General features: G+C 38.1%; 1 protein-coding gene across 3 annotated transcripts in view; it reads right to left on the reverse strand.

Annotated features, from left to right (window-relative positions):
* LOC125234244 (furin-like protease 1) overlaps positions 1-21300 on the reverse strand; it is a 529066-nt gene that overhangs the window by 70724 nt on the left and 437042 nt on the right. For all 3 annotated transcript variants that reach the window (XM_048140451.1, XM_048140452.1, XM_048140450.1), the window contains exons 3-5: positions 15281-15455; positions 14091-14239; positions 7537-7665 (exon numbers count right to left, since the gene is read on the reverse strand). In XM_048140451.1, coding sequence (XP_047996408.1) covers positions 7537-7665; positions 14091-14239; positions 15281-15455 — 453 coding nt within the window. The remainder of the gene's footprint in view (positions 1-7536; positions 7666-14090; positions 14240-15280; positions 15456-21300) is intronic.

A 21300-nucleotide genomic window follows, 5' to 3' on the forward strand; every position in this document is an offset into this window, starting at 1 on the left:
GAACTCAACATCATAGTGTAATAATGGAAAAAATGGATCAGTTAATTGCCCCTCAGTTGAGATTTGCCCCGCTGTACCTTAAATTTTAGAATACAAGCCATTATAAAGTTACAGGTTATTAAAGACTTCTCTCAAAGAGAAATTTTAGCCGAAGGGTGTCAAGTTCCGGCCGTTCTGCGGTCGGATTCCTGACCGCGTTTAGGATTTTGAAACTGACACTGACAGCGAAATATATTTGATGCCAAAAGTGCCACTTTTGTCCAGTCTTAAAATATAGGGTAAACCATCCAGAGAATGAACAACCCCTAATCAATTAACAAAATGTGTTTTGGTTAAAATAAAAAATGTAATCATTCTTACCACTTCAGAACGAACTGTGTGTAATTTCAATAAAAAAAATGGATAGTTTTCCGTTCGGCTGAATCAACATGGATCAAAAACACAAATCTCGAAATGCACTTAAATCTCGCACTTTCAACGCAATCTGTTTCAACTCATGATTTCCAGCGGTCGCAAGTACCTTAGAAGTTTTTAACCAAAAACCATCAGGCATAAAGATTCGACTAGAAAGCTTTTAGCGACGCTGTTAACATTTTTCATTCTGGAAACAAACTTGAAATCATCATACTCTTGTCCTTATCTTCAAATAATCAGTAATTTCTGTAAACCATATTTTAGTCATCTATAATATCTACATCGGTATTATTTATGTATCTTGAACCTACGTCTCTGGTAGCTGTTACCGTCTTTTAGTGCGGGTAGAAAATGATGATGTCTACTTTAGACAGTCGTCTCCGAGACCACGGGGACAAGTCCTGCGTCGATGATTCGTACTCGAAACGTCGGATAGGGTAGTTCTATCATTTCGTGCAAATCATATGTTTGTTGATATAAAACATATACTAACTCCTAAATTCATTTCAAATATTTTTTATATGTTGCGTAAGGTTCATAGGTATACTTTGCATCTAAAATTAATTATATTATTGCAATATAAAATATATAAATAAAATATAAACATGCTAAAACTTCATTACCATTACCAGTTAGAACCTAGATTTATAGATTCGAGAGCAAATTACATAACTATTACATGTACTGCTTTAATTTAACCTCTTAATTTAGATGAAGTACTTATAAGGGAAGAAAAGTTTGGTGGTTTATACAGTATTAACATTGATATTTATATCCACCGCTTCAAAATTTTTTTGTACAGAAAATAATTTCATTACCATAAGTTTAATTTGCAACAATGGAATTGGCCAGTAGGCATTGCAAGTGTTATTCTATACGACGTTCGCTCTGACCGCGATCACCACGTCAGTCGGCCAGTAAACAGTGAACAGGACGGACGTGTGCCATTTTTTAATAAAAAAATATATCGCGCCGGAGATTTGGATTTGGTACGTTTTTTCTTCATTACCATTTGCACTGTTTTGCTATTTAATTGTTACGTGTTTTATTGAACTATGAATATTTAAATAATGAATATTCTATTCGAAAGCTTAGTGAATAATTATACCTAGAATAGCATTTGCTTTTAAAGAGTTAATCGACAAAAAGTAAAGAAAACTCATTACCATTCTTTTCATTACCGTAATTTACTGTTTACTATAAAGGGAATGGTAATGAACATAAAACGGTGGTAATGAATTGCAGTATTAAATTCATTACCATCCTTTTATGTTAATTACCATTCTCGTTTATTAGCATGCTCCTGACTATTGAGAGTAACAAGTAAATATTCAAAACTACGTTTTCAGTAGGTATATTTAAAATAGAACATGTTATTATTAATTACATTTTCATTCCCATAAATATCTATCATCATTACCATATTCTATACTTCATTACCATTTCTTTTGGAAAAAACTTTTGTTCATAAATCGGTAATTTTGCGTATAATAGAAAATGCATTATTGATAAATGTTTCTTTTTCATAGTTCTTACCATTACCACACAAAAAAATGGAAATTAAAAAATTCTCCCAAATTTTGCCGATTTGCACGAAATGATAGAACTACCCGATAATTCGGTCAAAACATAATTCACAAGATTAACTATCGTGTTACCCCCCTATTCATAAACGTTCACTAAAGTGATCGAGCCGGTAATGTTCGTTTGTCTCTTTCTATCACACCACTACGTCGAAAAGGGACAAACGAACTTTATGGGCTTAATAACTTTAGTGAACGTTTATGATAAGGGGGTAAATGTGGAAAAATACATAGTAAGCCATTGTTGCTCGTATTTTTTGGTCATTCATGCTTTGTAGCTTTGATCAAATGACCTACAAAACAAGCTTAGTTCGTGTCCTATAATTTAGCGAGCGGAACAACACGGCCACCACACCGCAATCCAAATATCACGTTTTTCCTAAGGGATTAAAAGCGAGAGATGAATCGAGCAATTTGAATCGCGCTTTGTCTGCAAACGTCGGTTAGGACCGTGTGTCCTACTTTTGTTTGTCGGTTAATGGCACTCAAAATGTAGACCGCTAAATGACGAAGCTAGAAAAGATAGGGATTTAGAAATCTGACTGATTAAAATACGTGCTAAACGAGCAGAGGTCTCTTGATGGTAAGAGATCATTGCCGCCCACGGACACCCGAAATATTAGAAAGATTGGAAGGTCTTTAGATAGGTGGACGCTCTTTTCTTGAAAGTTTGAAGGAAAATAGGTCCGGAAATACCATAGTTTAGCTGAGTCAGGAAATTTCCGGAGAAACGCACACTTGAGGTGCTAACTTATGTGAGGTATTAAAAACAGTATTCAGAGATGCAACTCATAAAAACCAAGTATAAATAGAAGGATATGCTGAATTTGTATTACATAGTGCAATATTTTATGATAACCAAAGGAGGACTTTGAGTGATCACAGACATATTGGGCAAACGGCGTTTTTCGAACAGGTCTCGTCTCGAACAACAAACTATTCGTATCTAAACTGTTGTGAAAAGAAACTCTTCATCAGATAGTAAAGAACCTAATTAGTATTTATTAGTAAGGTACAGCGTGGCAAATATCGACTGGGGGCAAATGTAACTGGTCCATTTTTTCCATGTTTTACAATGTTTGCATTATTAAATAGAGTGTCCACCAGTTATATATGGTAGGCATGGGATGGAACTAGGGTTTGCTCCCGGGAAATACCGGTACCGAAAGTACCGGGAATTCCCGGGATTTTTGGCCAAGCAAAGAACCGGGAAATCAACTTGAAAAATCCCGGTACTTTCGGTACTTTCGGGAAATACCTTTTAGTGGCATTTTTAGATACAAAATGTATTTATTTCTGTTTATATTATTTAAACAGTTAAAAAATAGGCATAGGTACAGTAACACGCGCTTAATCACTATTTAATAGCGGGTGGCAGTGGCAGCCTGGCAGCCATGGCCACCGCGATACCCTAGGACCCTAGCTAGCCCCACTAGCCAGATCAGTAGTCGAGTTATGTATTTTTGGTAAAGGTTTGTTATATTAATTTGTGTATTTATTTTTTCTCTCTCAATCTCATTTCTCATTTGACTGATTTCTCTGCATGTTATAAAACGGTTAAAACTAGAACTACTAAACGGATATTTATGAGTGTTTCACCTATGTATGAATAAAGTGATTCTTGAGGAATGTTTAAGGTATTGTTATTATAAATTGCTTATTAAAACATGTGCTAAAAGTCGGTAAAAATCACGCTGCTTAAGAGCTTCAATTGAAAACCCTGCCCGTACGTACCGATCGACTTATAACAAAATAATATGGTGGAATTGTCGCTTTTATACATAAATATAGGCCTAAAAAAAAGTCGGCAATGGCTTATGTCTAACTTTTAAAGATAACTGCTATAAACATGCTTAACTTTAAAAAAATGTTTACATAATGTGGTACATATTACGGTATTCCACAGAAATATCCAGAAAATGACTAATTTTCTCGAGAACGTTCCCTCTGACTAGCAAAAAAATAGTGCACCATCTCAAATGTTTTGTTTCCTTTAGTTCACATTCTTTGCTTCAAATTACATGTTTCGGAAGTTTTGTGAGATTTTACTGCCGGTCTATAATCAATTACATATTATATTTCTTTAATAGTATTTGTCTTATTTCTTTTACTAAGCGATTAAACATCTCCCAGTAATGGCAGATCGCTTAATCGGAGTAATGTATTGTAACGGTAACCATTGATGCCTATGTTTGCCAGATAGTCTATAGGGTTTAGGTGGAATTCTTCACGATTTTTTGCTTGTTCTCCCGACTCCCGATTCATTATAATAAAAAAGGCAGATAAAATAATACGCCGAGCAAAGGCGGTGCGGTTCGGTTATGGTAATATAATAATAAAACATGTAAAATGCCAAAAAATATGTTGTTTTATTTGAAAAAGCGAAAAGAATTGACCAGTCCCGAAAGTACCGAAAATCCCGGGAAATCCCGGTTCCATATTGCTTCGGTACCGAAAATCCCGGTTCTTTTAAACAGTACCGGTACTGCAATCCCTAGATGGAACTCAACACCATAGTGTAATAATGGAAAAAATGGATCAGTTAAAATTGTCCCCCAGTCGAGATTTGCCCCGATGTACAGTCAGCCAAGAAAGTGGATTACCACTTTTCGACTCTATTTGAAACACATAAGGTCGAAAAGTGGTAAACTACTTTTATGGCTGACTGTACCTTATTAGGCATTCCGTGTGTATCACGTGTTGGACTAGTCTGTAAGTGATATGTATAATTAATTATAAATAAAATAAATTCTCTCAGGAAACTCAAACTAACTGTACAAGTTAAATGTGTATCATTACTTCCCGCAAAATAAAAAGCAGTAAAGAAAAGTAAAATGACCCATTAGGAAAAGGGATAAGGCGGGATACACATAATGCATAATAATGGAGGATCGTGTGAAGCGGAAATGAATTTCTTATTTTGCGCTCGAAACGCTTGTAATTTATGGAAAATGGTAATGACATCACATTTGACATCGCCAGATGAAACCATGGCTCATTAAGGATACATGGCTGTAATTTGTTTTGAACTCTTGTTTTTGTTGCCTTTACGAGCAGTTGATATGACGATCGCTTTCGCCTAGTGGATTGTAACCCTGTCTGCTCAACCAACGGCTTTGGGTTCCTAATCTTGGAAAGACTGATAGAAGTTTTCTGTTAAAAATCGAAATAAGATGTCATATATTAAAGAAAAAATGACGAGCACCACCAGTGGTGAAGGCCGGATTCGAACCGGCGTCTTTTAGCAATCCGGGCCAAACGCCATCACCCCTAGGCCACCTCGCCACAGCGGAAGCCGTCGAAATTTCTCTTCTATATGTCATCTTTGTAAGACTAGGCGTCTTTGACCAACTCTAAGGGCAAGCAGTAGGTGCTTGCACCTCCTATACGAAACCTTTACAGGTTTGCGATATAGCTAGAGAGACTGGTGCTGCCATCTATACGCAACTATGGGAACAAATCAAATTATTTTAACAAATATTCTGATTTGTGTTTTTTATGTAGTCACACTACTATATATAAATTAAAAATCGAAATAAGATGTCATATATTAAAGAAAAAATGACGAGCACCACCAGTGGTGAAGGCCGGATTCAAACCGGCGTCTTTTAGCAATCCGGGCCAAACGCCATCACCCCTAGGTCACCTCGCCACAGCGGAAGCCGTCGAAATTTCTCTTCTATATGTCATCTTTGTAAGACTAGGCGTCTGTGACTACATAAAAAACACAAATCAGAATATTTGTTAAAATAATTTGATTTGTTCCCATAGTTGCGTATAGAAGTTTTCTGTGTTTAAATATTTTGTATAGTATTGTCTAAAACGCTGGAACGTAGAATCCAAAATGCTTGGAAGAGCTATAATTGGTTCCTCAAGGAGCTATTGAAGGGAACCCTTCCACTAGCTTTCAAACAGAGACTCGTCGACATGTGTATATTGCCAATCCTCACTTACAATGCTCAGACATGGTCACTTACCGAGTCACAAAAGACCAAATTGAAGGTTTTCCAAAGAGCCATGGAGCGCAACATGCTTGGGGTGAAAAGGGTCCGAAACACTACATTGCGCGCCAAGACAGGCATTGTTGACGTTGGGGTCAAAACCGCCAGGTTGAAGTGGGACTGGGCAGGCCATGTACGGCGTATGCATCCACAGCGGTGGGCTAAGTTAGCTACGGTGTGGGTGCCAAAACGGAAACACCCGAGGGGTCGGTCCGGAAAGAGATGGCGGGATGATCTGGACTCCTTTCTCAACGGACGGATGCTGCACTTAATCGGGAGGATTGGAAATCTAAATCTTATTGTTGTATGAATACACAACACAAGCTTTAGCTTACCGCTTAGGGACGGTTGCACCCAACCCGTCTTCTGTTACCGAATTTAGCATTCGAAAAAAAAATTGATTTTCAAAGACTTCTGCTGCGTGATGTTGACGTATCTTAAATTGATGCAACTAGCCCTAAATCAGTCTGTGTAAGAATGACCTACAATCATTATTTTATAAACACTAAAAGGGCCATTTTTTTTTCCACCCCACTTTTTTTATTTGGATTTTTCTATGTGGTTTCCACTCAGAATCACGAGCTCTTTCAATCCTAATAGGAGAAAAAAAGTGTCCCAAGGTTTTTTTCCCATTCCGTTACCATTTTTTCACACATTTTGTATGGCGGTAACGTAATGGAAAGTTTGAAAAATGTATGGAAATCTTGGGACATTTTTTTTCTCCTATCAGGATCGACAGACCTCGCGATTCTGAGTATGAGTCGCGTAAAAAATACCCATGTTACATACCCATGTTGTGTTTAAAAAAGTGGGGTGGAAAATTTAGAAAAAAAAATGGCCACGAAACTTCAGGCCGTTTACAAATGATTAGAACTAAAATCATAACAGAGTACAAGGGGGTCCATGTTGCCATAGGGCGGTGGTATATCTGATTTAGAGCATGTTTAACTATTACATCAGAAACGAGATGGCAAATAACTTCTTATTATCGACCTTAGTTTGAAAAGTAACCATCGTACTTATTTGTTGGTGGCGATGTTAAATACAATTGGATAATATACTAGTGATTCTTACATAATTGTCTCAATGTCAGGATGGTCGGTCTCGAGACATCCTGGGATGGTGACCACCACGCTGCGGCCCGTGATTCCTTCCCGCCACGCCTGAATATGATGTACATTAGAAACATAATTGTTGATTAAGTTAGGATGGTCGGTCTCGAGACCGTCGTCGAGGATGGTGACCACCACGCTGCAGCCCGTGATTCCTTCCCGCCACGCCGGAATATGATATACATTAGAAACATAATTGTTGATAAAGTCAGGATGGTCGGTCTCGACACCGTCGTCCAGGATGGTGACCACGACGCCACGGCCCGTGATTCCTTCCCGCCACGCCAGAATATGATGTACATTACTTACATAATTGTTGATTAAGTCAGGATGGTCGGTCTCGACACCGTCGTCTAGGATGGTGACCACCACGACGCGGCCGGTGATTCCTTCCCGCCACGCCGGAATATGATATACATTACTTACATAATTGTTGATTAAGTCGGGATGGTCGGTCTCGAGACCGTCGTCGAGGATGGTGACCACCACGCCGCGGCCCGTGATTCCTTCCCGCCACGCCGGGATCACGTTCATGTCGAGACCGCCGCCTCGGTTCTAAAACAAAATACAATGTTAAGACGATACAGGAGGGGTCATTTCTCACAAACGCTCTCGACAATTTCCTCCCTGGTTTTTGAAGATAGAACAATGATTTTTTTCAACAAAGATTTTTATTATTTTTATCTGTGTCAGACTGTTTTGATTTTTTTGATATTCTTATTTTTAACGACGCTAGAGCCCATCAAAACCGCCAAGGAGTGGAATGCCCTGCCTGAGTCTGTGTTCCCACATGGTCTCTTTAAAGCAAGAGTAAATAGGTATCTCATAGGTAAGCGTGATCCACCGTAGACTGCATCATCACTTACCATCAGGTGTGATCGTGGTCAAACGTCTACCTATTCATACTAAAAAAAAAAAAAAAAAAATCCATAAACGGCCTTATTGATTATGGCGGAAAAAAAGTGTGGTATTCAAAATTGGTAACAATTTGCCAAAAAAACTAAACGGTTCGACAAAGACTCTTATTTCATTGTTATTCAGATTCTCAAATTTCGTTATGATTGATTAAGTCTTGAAGGAGGAAACAGTCGAGAGCGGAACCTCGATTTTTAAGATTTTTCGCAACATCTTTTAACTGAGTGGTTCCGAATGGACAATTTTTTTTCGATAAATCTAGTTTATTTACACTAGTATATTTAACTAAAACTCCCAAATTGAAAGGGGGGCTTCTTTCCATTTTAGCATTTTCGCTCCTGTAGCGTCTTCATAACTTTTTGAAAACACTTTGGAGGACTTTTCTACAATTATTACATAAATACAGTGACAGTGACAATAACTAGGTAATTGACTTCTGATGCTACGGGTAAACTTATTGTTATTTAGGAGCATTATTGCCTATTTTGATTCTTAACCTACTACTGTGACAATCTGAATATTACGTAACTAAGTAGCAAAATGCTAATAGGTTAGGGAAAATAAAATTTAAAATTGATAATCTGATATCTGTTATAGACTCACGTATTCCACATTTTCAGTAGAATAAAATTGAAAACTAATGATAACGACAATTACCAAAGGCATTAGGGCATTTTCAAAATTTGGGACCCCCCATATTAGCTTTAGCGTAAGTCGTTAACAAAAATTAACTCACTGTCAGTTTTGTGACGATAATTAAGCATGCAATTTCAATAATAATATTGTTTTTGTGTTAATAAATTTTAAGCGATAATCTACATTAAGAATGTGAAAAAAGTAAATTTTTAGACAGATTTTATGCTGACAGCGAGTTAGCTTTTAATTTGTTAACAACTTACGCTAATTGGGGGGACCCAAATTCTGAAAATGCCCTAATACCCATATGAGTGATTAGGTTACAATATTGGCATATATGTTATAGTTATTATTCATTCTACATATTACAGGTCACAAACCGTGGTAATACAAAACGCAAACAACACCCACAAATTCTGGGACCCGGCATTTAATTTATGTGACAAATAACACATAAATTAAACAGAGAGATAGTTTAATAACTTGGGGTTCGCAGCCGCTAGTGTAAGCAGAAAACGTAAGAATGTTGGTATATTAATATATCTGTGGCGTTCAAACGCAGAAGGGTCCGAAGACTTTTCAAAAAGGTCCTATCCAATATCCATAAGGACCCTTTTTGCATGGAAAGCTACATTTAAGAACATTTTGTTAAAATTCATTGGCTCGAAAATGATCAAAGTCCAACGCACGGAGAAAACTCCGTCATTTTGAAGACAAAAGTTAAGACCAATTTATCCAAAATGTGCTTAGGTATATGGCCTATATATTAAGTATAGACATCATTAAAGCATAATTATTTTAAATAGGGATGTACCGACTAGTGATTTAGCCGACTAGGCCGACTACCGACTAGTCGGCGCTTGGGTGGCCGATTAGTCGGCCGACTAGTCGGCTAGTCGGCCAGAACATAATTATCGACTAATTTCACCAGAATTTTTGAAATGTCATTTTTTGGGTTCTATCGCGCTTTTCATATTCTGTTCAGGTTCAAATTTCTATGATAATAGTTATACACGTTTTCCAATTTTTAGTTTAAAATAGATAGTGGTCCTGCCTATGAAACCGATAGTCTTAGGTAGGTTATTAATTACTGTGATGATTACAGATATTTGTTCTTTTGACTAACAAGGGCATAACGAATACGTACATAATGCGACCATAAATCATCCTATAATTTATTTTTGTACTATTTTCCTATCATTTATCAAGTGCCGACTAATCGGCCTTTTTTGCCGACTAGTCGCCGACTAATCGCCGACTACAAATGTGGCCGGATAGTCGGCTTTCCCGACTAGTCGGCGACTAGTCGGTACATCCCTAATTTTAAAGTTTTCACTGGTATTAGAAGATATTTTTTAAATGAAACAGGTTTTTGTTTTCAAAATGACGGGCGTTTTTTCTCGACCCTTCTTCTGATCTATGCTATGAGTGCTATCCTATGACCAAAGAGGATCGAGTTTCTAGAGAACTACTGCCGAAGAAAAATGTGTAGTCACAGTGCATAGACTGCCATCTCTCGACACAGGCTTAAAACTTTTGAACCTTAGTTTTGACAATTTGGCTCATGTCAAATATAATTATTAACGCCATCTAGCCGAGTCCCCCAAAGGTGTATCGCCATCTAGCCCACCGTACCTTTTTCTCTACGGTTCCGAGATACGTTTTTTTCTTAGACTATCTGTCTGTATGGAGTTACATATGTTTTGGCCACAAAATGGAAAATCAGAGCGAAGATCTTTTATTTTACACCGACTTTTGAAGAGAAACCGAGTTATATTTTACATTTCTTTCTTTACCCAATTTTATTTAATTATTCTTCCTCACTTTGCTTACTTTTCAGTGACAGCCTACATTATCATTGAAATCCTCTTTTAAAAGCCTTTTTGAAATAAAATTATGTCAAAGTTCTAAATCCAGCCGGCACTTTAGAAGCAGACAGAAAAGGAACAAATGAGCTTGACGCGACAACATAATTGATTTAATAGTCTAAGATCCGGAATAAGAATGCCTATCCTCATAAGTTATTTAGCTTTGAGAAATAATTAGTACTGCACACCGCGGAATCAAGAGAATAAAATCTTATTAAAAAACTATAAAATAAAGCATTAATATGAATATAAAATAAAACCTAATACAATCACTTTTATTAAGAAGATCGTGGCACAGTTTTAATATAATTTTATATAAAACAAGTTATATTTTGATATTGTAGGTAAACGGGCAAATGACAAAATAAAAATAAATGTTTACTGTCCGTAAAAAAAATTCTACACAACTATTTAGCAAAAGTTTTAACATGAATACTTCTATCATGCCTGTTTGCCACCGACATGGTATAAAAAGAATCATTTATTACAAGCTTTTATTCAACATGCCTTGTTAGTATGTTATTATACTTATTACTTGGGTCAAAACGTAGAAGCTAAATTTGACCCACTTCCCGGTTTCTGATTGAGCTGTGCACACATACGTAAATCACGTGACAATGCAATGTTATGGTATCTTAGAGCTGATCTGATGATGGAGCAGAAAAGTGGTCATAGGAACTCTGTTATGAAACGTCGCAATTATCTCCATAGCAAGGGGTTTTTAAAAACGTCTTGGAGAACAGTAGATGACTGTTGCCAAAAATGAAATTTTTGCAAAAAAACTTATCACAATAACCAAATAACGTATGAGGGTAGACATTCCTTACCCGTATCTCCTACTATAAGGATTCGTTCTGCTCGAGTGAAATCAACACAAATATTAAAAGTACACTACGAGTCAAGCCAAGTAACTTGATGTGTTTCTTTAACGACTTCGGAATGAAGTTAAATTTCCTTCTTATGTTCTTCTTGTGATATTGACGGAGCCGTTAACTTTAGTCCTTTTGCTTATAAATTTAGCTCGGGTTTATAATTTCGTTAGACATTATACTGAGTTAACAAAGAATATATACTTTATTTTATTGGGTTGGTAAGAAAGTAATGAGCGATCGATTGAATTCCACATAAATTTTTTGAGAGAGTTCTAGAATCTTCTATGGTCGAAAGTATATAAAGGGCGAGTCGCACAGTTTCTCGTCAGTCATTCACTAGCTGTCGCCGAGCTAATATAAGGAAGAAAATGGACGAATTAAAAGTGCATGTAAGGCATTGCTTACTATATGAATTTCAGTCTGGCCATTCAGCCGCCGAAGCAGTGCGTAATATATGTTAGCGTGTTGCTCCTGAAGTTGTGTCTGAGGCCACGGCGAAACGATGGTTCCAGCGGTTTCGTAGTGGCGACTTTTCATTATCAGATCAACCTAAGTCTGGTCGACCGGTGAAGATTGATGTAGCCAAATTAAAAACCTTAATTGAAGGAGATCCGAGGCTAACGAGTCGTACTCTTGCTACCGAGTTAGGCTGCTCTCATGTCACCATAGAAACACATTTACACGAGTTGGGAAAAACTACAAATACAGTGTTTGGATACCGCACGAACTTGATAGAGATCAACTAAACCGCCGTGCCGATATCTGCATACAACTTCTGTCTTTTCGCCGCACATTCAACTGGTTGGACCATCTTATCACTGGAGATGGAAAATGGGTCTTATATATAAATCACACACGCAAACGTCAGTGGCTAGCTCCAAACGAAAAAGGAATAGAGGCACCAAAAACAGAGCCTCACCCGAAAAAAGTTATGCTGTCCGTTTGGTGGGATATTCATGGTATTATTCACTGGGAACTCCTACCAAGTGGAATGACTGTTACCGCATCAGTATACTGTAATCAGCTTGAAAATTTAAACCAAAAAATCTGTCAGAATCGTCCACAGCATGCTAAAGTTTTTTTCTTACACGACAATGCTCGCCCACACATTGCAAAAGTGACTCGGCTAAAGCTATTGGAGCTAGGTTGGAAAGTGATACCTCATCCACCGTACTCTCCAGACTTGGAACCTACGGATTACGCATTGTTCAGATCGCTAAGCAATGCCTTGAATGAAAAAAAGTTCGATGATCAAGCCCATCTACGACGGTACATAGCTGAGTTTTTTGAATCTAAACCTAAGAACTTCTTCGCCGATGCTATTCATTCTTTACCAGAACGATGGAGTAAAGTAGTAGATAACGAAGGCCGTTATATTTTTGATAAATGTTTAAAATAATAAATTAAATAAAAATTACAATATTGGTTATGATTCGCTCATTACTTTATTACCAACCCAATATTTTATTTGATGTTCTTTTGCGTCGCGATTCATGGATTTCGTGTTTTATATATCATGTCTATCCAACTTATACATAATGTTTCGTCCAATTATTTTTTGGGTCCTGTACCAAGGTCAGTATACATACATACAACATACATACAATCACGCCTGAGGGGTAGGCAGAGTACATGAAACTACTCAAGTTTCAGTGCCACTCTTGGCAAATAAGGGGTTGAAATGAAAGAAAACGAAACTGTGACATTGAAGTGACAACATTGAAGTTGCCAGCCTCTGGCCTACGCGTGTTAACCCATATCCCACAGTCGCAGTATACTACGACACCCACGGGAAGAAAGGGGTTGGTGAAATTCTTAACCCGTCACCACACGAGAACCAAGGCCAGTATGGTTTATATAAATCATCATTATAAAGCTACACGGACATAGACGCGTGTAACATACAAACATGTAAAATTACTGTAGGTACTAATATATTTCACAATAAACAGTTTGTGTTCACGCGTGATCATGTTTCGCTTTTGTTAAAATTACACATTAATCCCATTTGAAATTCAGTAAACCACGAGTCAAAACAAAAACACTGCCGCATAGCACATAATTCTGTAACCGAACACTGTCAACCGCCACATTGCATTCTGATTGCGTTGCGTTTGGTCGTCACACATTTTAAATGTATCCAACTTTATTTCAACGGAACAAGGTAAATAGTGTGTAGACTTTGATCAAAAGGTATCAAACAATCAATCAGGTCGCTTTTTCGCCGCAGCGCACCGTACGGGTTATCATTTCGTTTTGCTAAAATTGCGAAATATATTTTTACCAGGGCTATTTCGGGAATTTGAGGTTTTATTTTTCATTTTGCAGCATGTTAACGATAACGAGGTTATGTAGCAAATAGGTTGCGATTACTACCAGCTGGCGATATCCATAGATTGTACTCGTACATTTTTAGTCGTTAATAAAGAAAAATTGTTAAGAAAATAAAACACCGCTTTTGGGGATTCTGGTGAAAGGTACTTGCGAATGTTGGATTAAGTAGAAATGTGTAGGTATTTTTTAAAACATCTTTTAATGTAAATCTTTGATTATTTGATGGAAACACAAAAATTGCGTCGGGGGTTAAAAATCGGCTCTCCTGTAAAACTACTAAAATGGCACTTACAGTGTTAAGCCTCTCAGGTACGGTTATTTCATCAATTACTAGAGTAACCAAGGCAATACTCACTAGATACCACATGTGTGGCCACTTGGGGTCGTTGAGTTGGAACTTGGAGTCGGCGGCTCTGGGCCGGCCCTTCACTCTGGCTGGTATCTCCCTCTTGATTCCTGCTTCCCTCTTCGTCGCCGCTGATGGCGATGGGACGTACGTCCCGGCTGTAAACAAAGATTTTTGTTAGAAGACTCTGTTATAGTAAAGATGAGACACACGATCACTCTTGAAAGGTTTGGTATTGGCTACTTAGAGTAGTATTACTGTTAGAAATAAAGTCAAAGACTATGTACCCTTGTTTTGCCGACAAACTTTTCATCGAATATTATTTCATTGACAACAAATCATCGAAAGTTTAGTTTGAGTATAACCTAACCACAAAATTACAATTTTGAAAAAACCCCGACATAGTGGACCGATTTTCATGAAACATGGCTAAGAATACTCTCGACTAACTCAGCTTTCAAACAAACAAAAAAACGAAATTTAAATCGGTTCATCCGTTTGGGAGCTACGATGCCACAGACAGACACACACACACACACACACAGACAAACAAATAGACAGACAGACAAACAGACAGACAGACAGACCGACAGACAGACAGACACGTCAAACTTATAACACCCCTCGTTTTTGCGTCGGGGGTTAAAATTGTTTCGAGATATTTTGTTTCAACTACTATTTATTTGAAATTTTCTTAGTTATTATAAACACTATTCAACTAATATTTCTTCATCACTGAATCGTTTCAAAGTACTTTAAATAGAAGAACTACAAAACATAGCAATTAATTTATTCGACGTATTATTAGTATTATTACAACACTTTATTATTTGTACACAAATTACACAATAAAGAGGGTCCCGTTTTTTCCTAGAGCTAGCTTTCTGCTGTCTCGCCCAGCGCACTCTCGTGTCTCCCTTGAGTCTGCCGTGATGGTCATTTAACAGTGACAGCGACACGAAGACCGATTAGTGAAAGGAATAATGTTATCAAAGACCAGAATCAGTGTCTTACCTGTGGAAGAGGTGTTGAACACAATGAAGTCCCGCTTCTTCCTAGAGAGAGCTTTCTGCTGTCTAGCCCAGCGCAATTTCGTGTCTCCCTTGAGTCTGCTGTGATGGTCATTTAACAGTGACCGTCACATGAAGATCGATTAGTGAAAGGGGTAATGTTATCAAAGACCAGAATCAGCGTCTTACCTGTGGAAGAGGTGTTGAACACAATAAAGTCCCGCTTCTTCCTAGAGAGGGCTTTTTGCTGTCTCGCCCAGCGGACTCTCGCGTCCCCCTCGAGACGGCCGTGGTGGTCGTGTGATGGTGACAGCGACCGCTTGGCCACCGAGTGGTGGTGGAAGTGGTAGTGGTTGTCGAAGATCTGGAACAACATCAAAAAAGTTAATTCACAGTTTTTAAGTAGCTAACGACCGCACCGTACTTTAGAATTTTTTCACGTAAGTGAGAGTGGGAAAAAGTCTTTGTCGCTCCTAATTGCAGGATAGTAAGTGGATGACCTTGTACGGTACCGGCAATTAGAAATAAGATGTTCTGTGTAGCGGCATGTGGCATAAACGCCGCGTACATACTTACATTCTATAAAAAAAGTGGTGCCTAACTAAAAAATTAAAACGAAAATTTAAACCCAATTTAGATTTGCAATGACGCAATCGACAGTAATTGTTTTCAATTAAAAAAAAAAGAATAAGCTTTTGAACGCAGTATAAGTAATCCTTAATCTTTATTTGAAAGTATCAAAGTTACTTACTTTGACAATATCTTTAGGTATTCTTGTCGTTCGAAAAAGGTAAAATACTATATACGATGTAGTGAATTCGCCCAGAAGATACCTGTTCACTATTGATTTGAAGGTTGCCGGGTTATGTGAGCTCGGAAGCATAGCCGAAAAGAATTCCACTCCTTGGCAGTGCGCATAAGAAAGAAGTAAAGCGCTTCGTGCGAATTCGCGGCTTATCTACCAAGTAAGGATAGAAACCGGCCGGCCGTGCGTCTAAGAGTCCGATGGTAGAATGGGGACGGTGGAATAAGCTCGTGTAGGGACAGCAAAAACAGGGACATCACTATATATTATTAAGTTTCATGATAATTATTGACGTTAAAACTATTCATATTTTTCGAATATGCTTTCAAACACGCAATTGTCATAAGGCAGTTCAGTATCAGCAGTGTCCATTAACTAAACATAAATTCATCATCATTATGCCTGCTAATTACCTACTACCTCTAGATACGAGTACGATATGTACATACTTGTACCGTCAACCGATTTGAATCATATGCCACTCTAGAACCCTGTCTTATTGACACCGTGCATTATTGGCCATAGAAGTCACTTTTGACGTTGACTGTGTTGACGTTCTACGTTGAGAGAAAAACAACCAGTTTTCATGTTCGCCCAACAAGTTTTTTGGTTAAAATAACGCCTACGCGCTCTTTGGTTTAAACAAGTTAGATTTTGTTAAGTGTAACTAGTACATTCGACAAGTTACTCGTCATTTGAATCAACAAGTCGATTTTATAAAAGCAACATAAGACACATTGTTTAAAACATATGTTTTGCTGATTCAATCAAATATATTTTAACAAGTTTGACCTTGTTGTTCAAACAAATTCGACTTGTATCATCAATATTGTGATTTATTCCGTTTACTAAAATACTTTTGTTTCAAACGGATAAGGCGCAACAAGTCGAACTTGTTAAATTCACAATGCAAATTTCTCTCAGTGTATAGATAATCCAATACGAGTACAACATAAATAAGCAAGTTCAATTTAAATAAATACAGGTTGAAGTGAAACAGTACCTAGTTACTAAGCTGCATTAAACGCAGAATTAATCAAAACATAGAACAAAAAACCCAGTAGTCATGAAACAGGGGAATGAGCAAGTAATTTACGCGAACAGTGGTCGCGACATCGCGTGGCAACGACTTTCATTTCTGTAATTCGCGTTTTGGCTATCAAGAGCAACAGGCCGATTCGAGTCTTCGCCGACAACCGAATGATATCTGTCGAATCCACTAGCGCTATGATTTGTGGAACACAACATGATTGGTGAACATCAATCACATCTACGTAGCGCATCTCTGGTGGAAAGGCACCCTAAAGCTATCTTTATGTGATAGTCGGCAAAAGAGCAGATGAGTCGCGTAAAGGGAAGCATTCTATAAAAACAACAAAGACGTTTTTCGGTTTTTTATACCACGGCTGCGACAAAAAGCAGACGGCCTGCCGGATGGTAATCAATCGCTGTAGCCTATGAACGTTTGCAACTTTCATCGGGAAGCGGGAGTGGCCATACTGTACGATTGTACTCGGATGCTGATACGCAATAATGTGTCATCCCACATGCATTCTGCAATAAGATGTCAACTCAAAAATTTGACGATTAAAGTTGACATTTTATTGCCAAATTCATTCTATTATACTGTGGGGTTAGTTTCTAATTGACTAATACCAAGCCAATTTCGTGATTGAAGGTCACACCTTCTTATCCAATCTTAATGTAAATCAGCTGTAATATTTAGTCGCTTTGATCTTAATGGGCACTATCTTATAATTGGCACTTATTCTTATTTAAATGAGGCATTACATTCTTACTATTTTTTTCAGTACTGATGGTGTTTTTTTTACGCACTGGAGCGAGAAGTGGTTCATTATATGTCAGGTCGGAACTTCGGATGGCCATTTGTACTGAAAAGCATCGTACGATACACATACACGTGCGACAAGGAAATTCGTAACTCGTGTCGATTTAAAACAAAACAGACAAACAGACAGACAGGCACGTCAAACTTATAACACCCCGTCGTTTTTGCGTCGGGGGATAAAAAGAGGAGGAGAGAGAATACCCCCCAGTACCCCAATCGCTAAAAATAATCATTCAAAAGACACTCAGGCGTTAATAGTTAAGTGGAGTACTAAATTAATACCGAATCGAGTAAAATTTCCATTTAATGACTCTCCAATTAATGCTATATCTGCATACTACGTTTTAATTGCTTGCACTTGTTAAAATGAAATTGAATACCGTATATAGGTGAACGTGTACGTTAATTAAGGAATATTCACGGTGTATCGGGTGCCGGCCTAGCCAAAATGACAAGCGTTGACGCTAGACGCCGTTCGAAACGCAGTCTGGCTCTCTCGCGCCAATGCAGAAGAGCTGAGATAGCTAGCTAGGATATCGATATTATCTTAAGCGTTTCTGCATTAGGCTGTGTACTACGTAACGTTCCCTGCCGGCCTAGTCGAAATGACAGTTAACGCTAGACGCCATTCGAAACGCAGTCTGGTTCTGTCACGCCAATGCAGAAGAGCTGAGATAGCTAGCTAGGATATAAATATTATCTTAAGTGTTTCTGCATTAGGCTGTGTACCACGTAACGTTCCCTGCCGGCCTAGACGAAATGACAGTTAACGCTAGACGCCATTCGAAAGGCAGTCTCTGGCTCTGGCGCGCCAATGCAGAAGAGCTGAGATAGCTAGCTAGGATATCGAATATTATCTTAAGCGTTTCTGCATTAGGCTGTGTACTACGTAACGTTCCCTGCCGGCCTAGTCGAAATGACAGTTAACGCTAAACGCCATTCGAAACGCAGTCTGGTTCTGTCGCGCCAATGCAGAAGAGCTGAGATAGCTAGCTAGGATATCGAATATTATCTTAAGCGTTTCTGCATTAGGCTGTGTACTACGTAACGTTCCCTGCCGGCCTAGTCGAAATGACAGTTAACGCTAGACGCCATTCGAAAGGCAGTCTCTGGCTCTGTCGCGCATATGCAGAGCTGAGATAGCTAGCTAGGATATCGAATATTATCTTAAGCGTTTCTGCATTAGGCTGTGTACTACGTAACGTTCCCTGCCGGTCTAGTCGAAATGACAGTTAACGCTAGACGCCATTCGAAAGGCAGTCTCTGGCTCTCTCGCGCCAATGCAGAAGAGCTGAGAAAGCTAGCTAGGATATCAATATTATCTTAAGAGTTTCTGCACTAGGCTGTGAACTACGTAACGTTCCCTGCCGGCCTAGCCGAAATGACAAACGTTGACACTAGACGCCGATCGAAAGGCAGTCTGGCTCTGTCGCGCCAATGCAGAAGAGCTGAGATAGCTAGCTAGGATATCGATATTATCTCAAGCGTTTCTGCATTAGGCTGTGTACCACGTAACGTTCCCTGCCGGCCTAGCCGAAATGACAAGCGTTGACACTAGACGCAGTCTGGCTCTGTCGCGCCAATGCAGAAGAGCTGAGATAGCTAGGATATCGATATTATCTTAAGCGTTTCTGCCATCTGTGGTTTCTGCGGCTACGTACCCTGGGCACCTAGTCAACGTTACGCTTCGTAAGCGTCTCGTAGTTAGCTTCCTATCTCTTTACTGATGCGACAGTTGCATATCGACCGCCTCGCAGCGTCAACGATTGTCACATTGGCTAGGCCGGCTGTTCAGGCCCCGTAGCCGAATGGCGACGCGAAACGAAATCGAAACGCCGCAGAAAGGTGGTCTGACTCTGTCGCGCTAATACGCAAGAGCGATAGAGATAGATAGCTACGAAAGAGATATTGTCGTGAGCGCTTCGTGAGCGTTTGTGCATTTGGCTACGCACACAGTTTGGGAAGAAACGTATAATTTTTTGATGCAGCATCTTATTTATGTGTACGTACTTATTGTTGTGTTTAATCATTATATTTACAGTACATATGCTATAATATCACACTTGTTAGGTATTGAACTCATTACGCAACGATGTCAAAAATTAAATCAAAAATAAAACACTCTACGTTCGTGTTTTAATTTTATCACCCACCACTCGTTTCGATTTTCTTAATGTATTTAATTTACTATTATGAGCTGTTTAAATTTAATTATAAACTTTTATTTTACTTTGTTAAACAATCAGGATCTAATTAACTTTTTTTTTTTTTTTTTTTCATGGCTTTTACTCCTCGCTAATTTAAGCGGGGTGAATTCTGCCAATGTCGAGGTGAAGACTTTTGACTTTTTTTTTATTTTTTAACGAGAGTTAGAGTGTTCGGTTAACTTTACATCAGGAATTTATATTGTCATGTTATAACAAAGTTTTAATTTGAAGATAACTTGTTTGGTATTTGTTTTGTTCTTTTGTTACAGTATCAATATCGATTCTTTGTTAAATAAATACCTCAAGATTGAGCCTTTTAATAAGGGATTCATTAAAATTATGAATTATGTATAATATTCACGACCGTAAGGTTTCTAAGTGCGTTTTCAACTTTTCACATTATCCGATCCGATATCGGATGTCGGAACAAGTGGCGTACACGAAGAGAGGCCTATTGCTCAGCAGTGGGCGATTAATAGCTGAAATGATGGACCGATATCCCATACATTACAGGCGCCATCTTGGATTTTTTCTAAAGTATAAGGGCATTTATTTTGACGACCGGTCTGGCTCAGTCGGTAGTGACCCTGCCTGCTAAGCCGCGGTCCTGGGTTCGAATCCCGGTAAGGGCATTTATTTGTGTGATGAGCACAGATATTTGTTTCTGAGTCATGGATGTTTTCTATGTATCTATTTAAGTATGTATTTATCTATTTAAGTATGTATATCGTCGCTTAGCACCCATAGCACAAGCTTTGCTTAGTTTGGGGCTAAGTTGATCTGTGTTAGGTGTCCCCAATATTTATTTATTTATTTATATTTATTTATTTGTGCGATGAGCACATATTATATTTGTTCCTTAGTCATGGATGTTTTCTATGTATATAAGTATGTATTTATCTATTTAAGTAAGTATATATTGTCGCTTAGCACCCATAGTACAAGCTTTGCTTAGTTTGGGGCTAAGTTGATCTGTGTAAGGTGTCCCCAATATTTATTTATTTATTTATTTCTATTATAATCCTTCTGACATCCGATATCGGATCGGATAATGGGAAAACGGCCTTACATTACAAGTAAAACGTTAGTTGTGTTAGTACAGTCATCAGCAAAAATAGTGGATTAAACAAAACTTCACGTGTATATGAGAAGTGTATAATGTCGCAGAGAAATGGCCAAAACAGAGATTTCATCAAATCACTAAGGGATATGATCAAATCACGCAGGATGTCAAAATGGCGAATCCATTTTATCATTTCTCTAGAAAATTTCAGACATTTGACTAAATATATATATATTTATATATATAAATAAATATACAAGAATTGCTCGTTTAAAGGTATAAGAT

This window comes from Leguminivora glycinivorella, chromosome 15 (assembly GCF_023078275.1).
Source record: "Leguminivora glycinivorella isolate SPB_JAAS2020 chromosome 15, LegGlyc_1.1, whole genome shotgun sequence".
NCBI lineage: Eukaryota > Metazoa > Arthropoda > Insecta > Lepidoptera > Tortricidae > Leguminivora > Leguminivora glycinivorella.